The sequence below is a fragment of the Oncorhynchus tshawytscha genome, unplaced genomic scaffold (assembly GCF_018296145.1).
Source record: "Oncorhynchus tshawytscha isolate Ot180627B unplaced genomic scaffold, Otsh_v2.0 Un_contig_6727_pilon_pilon, whole genome shotgun sequence".
Lineage (NCBI taxonomy): Eukaryota > Metazoa > Chordata > Actinopteri > Salmoniformes > Salmonidae > Oncorhynchus > Oncorhynchus tshawytscha.
Window position 1 is genome coordinate 31,899 of NW_024608919.1, and position 6,897 is coordinate 38,795.

Here is a 6,897-nt window from a genome sequence, read left to right on the forward strand (position 1 = left end):
ACCGCTCTACAACCACGTGACCGCTCTACAACCATGTGACCGCTCTACAACCACGTGACCGCTCTACAACCACGTGAACTCTATAGAACCATGTGAACACTCTAGAACCATGTGACCGCTCTACAACCATGTGAACACTCTAGAACCATGTGACCGCTCTACAACCACGTGAACACTCTAGAACCATGTGAACACTCTAGAACCATGTGACCGCTCTAGAACCATGTGAACACTCTAGAACCATGTGACCGCTCTACAACCACGTGACCGCTCTACAACCACGTGACCGCTCTACAACCACGTGACCGCTCTACAACCACGTGAACTCTATAGAACCATGTGAACACTCTAGAACCATGTGACCGCTCTACAACCATGTGAACACTCTAGAACCATGTGAACACTCTAGAACCATGTGACCGCTCTACAACCATGTGAACTCTATAGAACCATGTGAACACTCTAGAACCATGCATGTGAACTCTATAGAACCATGTGAACACTCTAGAACCATGTGACCGCTCTAGAACGTGGCCTCTGTTGAACTTCCCACATCAAGGGTCAGTGGATGCCATTCCATATTTGTTTCTGTCAAGTTCACTCTCTCACTCATCTTCTTTCTCTCTCTCCCCCCCCCTCTCTCTCTGTCTCTCTCTCTCCTCCTGGACAGCTGTGTGTGTGTGTGGTTCCTCTCTGTCCTCAGGCCCTATATTACAGTCTGTACTGGGAACCATTAACGACATATTCTATATTACTGTTTACCTGTTACCCTCTTCTGACTGTGCAGGTTGGTTGGTACTATAATAATGCATCTCGTGACCGGTATAGAGGATCTGATCTAATTGACTATAGTCCAGGGAGGCACTTCCGTTTGAGTATGTAGGACATAAATAAGAGGGTTAAAGTTCAAGGCACTAGAAAACTCATTTGACTATTTTGTTTTTCTATGCACATTTTGTTCCGTGTTTCAATTTTGTTCTGTATAGGCCATAATATGTATATAATACAAATTAAAAATACATAAATGCTGTAAAAATGAATAGCAATATGGAAGTCACCATTTTCTTATTGAGGGTAATACTACCGTAGGCTCCATGCAGAGAAGCAGAAGCTAAACATGAAATATTATATTTTTTTAGTGAGGAGGGAGGGGGTTTGGTATCCCAGTTAGGTGTCCTCCTCTGTGGGGAGGGGGGGTTTTGGTATCCCAGTTAGGTCTCCTCCTCTGTGGGGAGGGAGGGGTTGGTATCCCGGTTAGGTGTCCTCATCTGTGGGGAGGGGGGTTTGGTATCCCGGTTAGGTGTCCTCATCTGTGGGGGGGGGGTTTGGTATCCCGGTATGTCTCCTCCTCTGTGGGGAGGGAGGGGGTTTGGTATCCCGGGTGTCTCCTCCTCTGTGGGGAGGGAGGGGGTTTGGTATCCCGGTTAGGTGTCCTCCTCTGTGGGGAGGGAGGGGGGTTTGGTATCCCAGTTAGGTCTCCTCCTCTGTGGGGAGGGAGGGGGTTTGGTATCCCGGTATGTCTCCTCCTCTGTGGGGAGGGAGGGGGTTTGGTATCCCGGTATGTCTCCTCCTCTGTGGGGAGGGAGGGGGTTTGGTATCCCGGTATGTCTCCTCCTCTGTGGGGAGGGAGGGGGTTTGGTATCCCGGTAGGTGTCCTCCTCTGTGGGGAGGGAGGGGGGTTTGGTATCCCGGTAGGTGTCCTCCTCTGTGGGGAGGGGGTTTGGTATGGCTGTAGGTCTCCTCCTCTGTGGGGAGGGGGGTTGGTATCCCGAATAGGTCTCCTCCTCTGTGGGGAGGGAGGGGGTTTGGTATGCCGGTAGGTCTCCTCCTCTGTGGGGGGGGTTGGTATCCCGATAGGTCTCCTCCTCTGTTTAAGATATGGTTGAGGTGTGTCCTGTCCTGTCCAGTCCAAACAGTAGTTCCGTCACACCGTGCTGTATTCCCAAGGTCCCTCGACCCCGCAAGCTATTTAAATACTGACGTCATGCATGGAATCAACCAGGATACATGGTACCGTAGTCATGTAGGCCGTAATGCAGTAGTTTGACATGCCATGATCTTCCCCCCAAAAAAATACAAATACAAATGTTTCTGTTCCCTTAAGATTTAACATTCAGCACTTAAATGCTCCTAAATAAGTAATAACTTAAATAATAAATAAGCAGTGCACTTTTGGTGAAACCTAAATGAGAGAGAGAGAGAAAACCAAAGCATAAAAAGAGAGAATTGGTCCGTCTTGGATCCGGTTTTAGGAGGAGAATATAATACAGGCTGTTGTAGTTGTTTTAAATTAAATAATAATGCAACATTACCTGAGGTAATGTGTCACGCATGCCAGTAATATAAAACAGTGTCTTAACATGCTAATTTCGAGCTTTTTTTAATATATATATATATTTTTTTAATGAAGATTATTATCTCGCATGTCATCATCATCATCATGTTATCGTCACACCCCTGTGGGATTAGAGCAGGTGTTTTAGTTTCAGCATCTGCTGGGATAGAAAGTAGCAGCAGTTTACAGATGTCATCTGGTCTACAAACAGCCCCCACTTCTCATCATGTCTCCTTGGCAACAGGAGACCAGTGTTTTAGTTCTCTGTTTTCTGTGGGGGTTTTGTTTGTTGTTTGTTTCTATTGTGATAAAGTGCTTAGCTGATCACTCAGCAGGTCTCCGGTAACTAGCAATCATCGGAACAACAACTGCACCTAGCGGACAACGTTGGTCGATCTCTCTCTCTCTGACTGCAGATGGTTGTTGGGTTCGGGCTGAGATTCCATATTCCTTCTCTCTTTCTTCAGCAGATGCGGGTGCATTACGCAACTCACCCTCCCCCAAATTCCACTGTAATCCATAATCCATAATCCATTAACAATGATCCATTATCCATGATCCATTATCCATGATACATGATACATGATCCATGATACATTATCCATAATCCATAATCCATTATCCATAATCCATTATCCATGATACATTATCCATTATCCATGATACCTGATACATGATCCATGATACATAATCCATTATCCATGATCCATTATCCATTATCCATAATATGATCCATTATCCATTATCCATGATCCATGATCCATGATCCATTATCCATTATCCATGATCCATGATCCATTATCCATTATCCATTATCCATGCAAACCCGTTTCTTCTTCAATGATCATGTTGTGTTTTCCCCGTTTCATATTTCAACGGCAGGATGTTTTCCGGTATATCTCCGATAACGTTAGGAACATAAAGATAATATGTTATTATAATACTTGTATCATTCCCATTTTGAGAGTCAAACAAACCTTATTTTTTTTATCCTCTTTTGGTGAAACAGTTTTCTCTCTATTCATTCAAATGTAATTAACGCAATGCAAAAAAACGCATTATTAACGAAGTTAAATCAAGCATTTCCCGAAACATTTCTACAATATTTACAACGAACGGGGTGTCCTCATATCCCCATGATGTCTATCGCTGCCATATAGAATGTATGTACTTCTAAACATCAGTCAGCAGCTTGCCCTTATTCACGCAGTTCTGGTTGAGGACAGGCGTACAGTTAGCAGTTCTGAGATTCGCGTCCCTAAAGTTATCAATACTATTGTTGATCCCTTCGTCTATTTCCATGTATTCTGACTTGCTGGCGATAGAGTTGGAGCTGCGGCGCGATGAGTTGCTGTCTGAGTTAAGGTCCTGGTTGCTGACGTTAAGAAGCTGCGCCTGCTCCTCTCCCTCCGTCTCCCGGTGGTAGAAATAGTTAAAGTTGGACACGATGACAGGCACCGGCAGCGCGATGGTCAGTACTCCGGCGATGGCGCAGAGCGAGCCCACTATCTTTCCGCCGATGGTCACCGGGTACATGTCCCCGTAGCCCACTGTTGTCATGGAGACCACGGCCCACCAGAAGGCGTCGGGGATGCTTGTGAAAAAAGATTCCTTCTCCTCCGCCTCGGCGAAATAGACAGCGCTGGAGAAGAGGATGACTCCGATGAAGAGGAAGAAAATGAGCAACCCCAACTCTCTCATACTGGCTTTGAGGGTTTGTCCTAATATCTGAAGCCCCTTGGAGTGTCTGGACAGCTTGAAGATCCTGAACACCCTGACCAGCCGGATGACCCTGAGGATGGCCAGAGACGCGGCCTGCTCACTTGGTTTCTCCTTCCCCTCCTGGTCCTCTGCCAGCTCGGTGCCCAGCGTGATGAAGTAGGGTATGATAGCTACTATGTCTATAGTATTCATCATGTTTTTAAAGAAAGCTGCCTTGCTAGGGCAGGCGAAGAACCGCACTATCAACTCAAAGGAGAACCAGATTATACACAGGGTCTCCACTATGAAGAAAGGATCGGTGAGAATATTTGGTTTATAATAGAATGTCACGTTGCCTACAGTTTCCATCCTACCCCTGGGGTCCTCTTTGAGTTCTGGCAGCGTCTCCAAACAGAATATGACTATTGAAATTAAGATAACCATCACCGATACTATAGCAATCCCTCTGGCGGGTCCCGAACTCTCTGGGTATTCGAACAGCAACCAGACCTGTCGTTGAAACTCTTTCTCTGGTAAGGGTTTTTCCTCTTCTCTAATAAAGCCTTCGTCTTCTCTAAACTTCTCCATGGCCTCTGCCCCGAGCTCGTAGAACTTGATCTCCTCGGAGAACATATCCAGAGGAACGTTAACGGGTCTCCTCAACCGTCCACCGGACTGGTAGTAATATAGAATAGCGTCAAAACTCGGCCGGTTCCGGTCAAAAAAGTACTGGTTTCTAAGCGGATCGAAGTAGCGCATTCTCTTTTTGGGGTTACCGAGTAACGTCTCGGGGAACTGACTGAGTGTTTTTAACTGGGTCTCGAAGCGCAGCCCTGAGATATTAATGACAACCCTCTCGCAGCACTCGTGGTCCTCGTGGTCTGGTGGGTAGGTGTCCTGCAGGTGCCCCGGCAGGGTGGACGTCTCATCCATGTTATCTCCGGCCACCACAGTCATCCTGGCGGTGTTGCCCGGGCTCGGCGCAGCGCTATGCGTCAGGAGATGCTCGGCTCAGCCCGGTGGGGGCAGGCATCCAGTAGCTCTCACTGCGCGCCTCAGATTTCTCCCCTCTCTCTCTTCTGTCTGATAGAAACCCCCCTTGCATTCACCTGGGCCAGGCAGGCAGAGGGCTCGCCAAGCGCCGCTCCTCTTAAGGCTCCCTTGCTCCTCTCTCCGAGTAGTCCTCCATTGCTGCTCCTCCTTCTTCTTCTTCTCCTTCGTCTTCCACCTAGTCGGAGGGAGGAAGGGAAGAGTGAGAAATAAAAGGAATCGAACGCGCGAGAGAGAGAGATCTTTTTTTCCAGCTCAGCAGTGTTATCTCAGTGTTTGTGACATGCTGTAGTCTAGATAGGGGGAGAGGACGCCCACCTAACAGCGTGGGGGGGTACCAGGAACAGGTTGACCAGAGACAACAACACTGTGATATGGAGACAACTGGATTCTATATCGCATACATCATTATTCCAGTTCCACTACTACTGTCCACACTCTGCATCTCCATCCACTGTACTAACCCTCTACACACTGAACACCTATTACCTTATGATAACTACAACACCAATGACAATAACGACTATTCACTACTACTGTCCACCCTCTGCATCTCCAACGGGTGTACTAACCCTCTACACACTGAACACCTATTACCTTATGATAACTACAACACCAATGACAATAACGACCGTCAATAAAGATACGTTAATAATTACCGAACTGTCGGCTCTGTTATTAATTACCTGGATTTCCGTTTGGTGGTGGTGCACCCGCCAGCCACGGCTACAACTTTACAGTCCCGGCGTTTTGTTTTAAAGGTGGTGGATATCACTTTACTGCACTGTACAGTACGAGCTTCGGTGAAATATTCATAGACTGTACTGTCTCCGTTAATATCATCCACGCTATTCCCGTGTTATTGGCTTCTAAAGTCGACTGGTGCGACCGTTAATATCCCCCACGTTATTCCGGTGTTATTGGCTTCTAAACGTCGACTGGTGCGACCGTTAATATCACCCACGTTATTCCGGTGTTATTTGCTTCCAATGTCGACTAGGGCGACCTTCTTGAGGTACCGAACGGCTCTGAACCGCCTTGGAAGAAGCGTAAATCTCTTGACAGGCAATTTAAAACCATGCTGAAGAAACGGTACGAACGAGGAATAGAGAGAATATAATATAATACGAAATAAATAAATTTTTAAAAAGCCGTTAACTTGAGCTCCTCTCCAACGGACGGCAACACCGACTAGTAGTTCCCACTTGGTCTTTTGACCGTCACGCGTGGCTGCGCTCTCCAGCGGCGTGGTCGTGAAATTAAGATGGTGTGAGTGAGAAGGTTTGAGCTGAACACGTTAGTGGGGCAGTGAGAGAGAGAGAGCAGAAGCACACAACCATTTCCCTTCCCGGCTCCGCTCTGCTCTGCACTGCAGTTTGCCGCATCAGCAGAAACGCAACGTTAGAAAGCTCTCCTCTCCTGGTTTGGTGCAGTAGAACAGCTAGAACTCAACATGACGCGGCCGTCCCAAGACGCACCGCTGTAAACGCACCCATTCTCCCCGCCTAGATAAACATGTAGCACCTGTCAAACACCGGGGGTTTAAGGAATCACTGAGCCACAGCCAATATAATACTTAAATCATGTGAACGCATGTTGCAGGATTTTATACAGAGAAGAGAAGAGAGAGAGGGAGAGAGAGGAGAGAGAGAGGTGGGGAGGGGGGGGACGGAGAGAGGGAGAGAGAGAGAGAGAGAGAGAGGTGGGGAGGGAGGGGGAAGACGGGAGAGAGAGGTGGGGAGGGAGGGGGAGAGAGAGAGAGAGAGAGAGAGAGAGAGAGGTGGGGAGGGAGGGGGAAGACGGAGAGAGAG

The 6,897-nt window shown here is 47.6% G+C and overlaps 1 protein-coding gene across 1 annotated transcript; it reads right to left on the reverse strand.

Annotated features, from left to right (window-relative positions):
* Positions 1 to 3,090: 3,090 nt before the first annotated feature.
* LOC112241668 (potassium voltage-gated channel subfamily A member 1-like) lies at positions 3,091 to 6,637 on the reverse strand. Its single transcript, XM_024409715.2, has 2 exons — positions 5,773 to 6,637; positions 3,091 to 5,264 (listed from the first exon to the last, which is right to left on the reverse strand). Exon 2 carries the CDS (start codon positions 4,991 to 4,993, stop codon positions 3,509 to 3,511), a length of 1,485 nt encoding a protein of 494 aa, XP_024265483.2. The 5' UTR covers positions 4,994 to 5,264; positions 5,773 to 6,637; the 3' UTR covers positions 3,091 to 3,508.
* Positions 6,638 to 6,897: the final 260 nt, after the last annotated feature.

What these genes read in the sequence shown, in the direction of transcription:
- LOC112241668 (XM_024409715.2), bottom strand. Translation starts at nt 4,993, where the DNA reads ATGACTGTGGTGGCCGGAGATAACATGGATGAGACGTCCACCCTGCCG.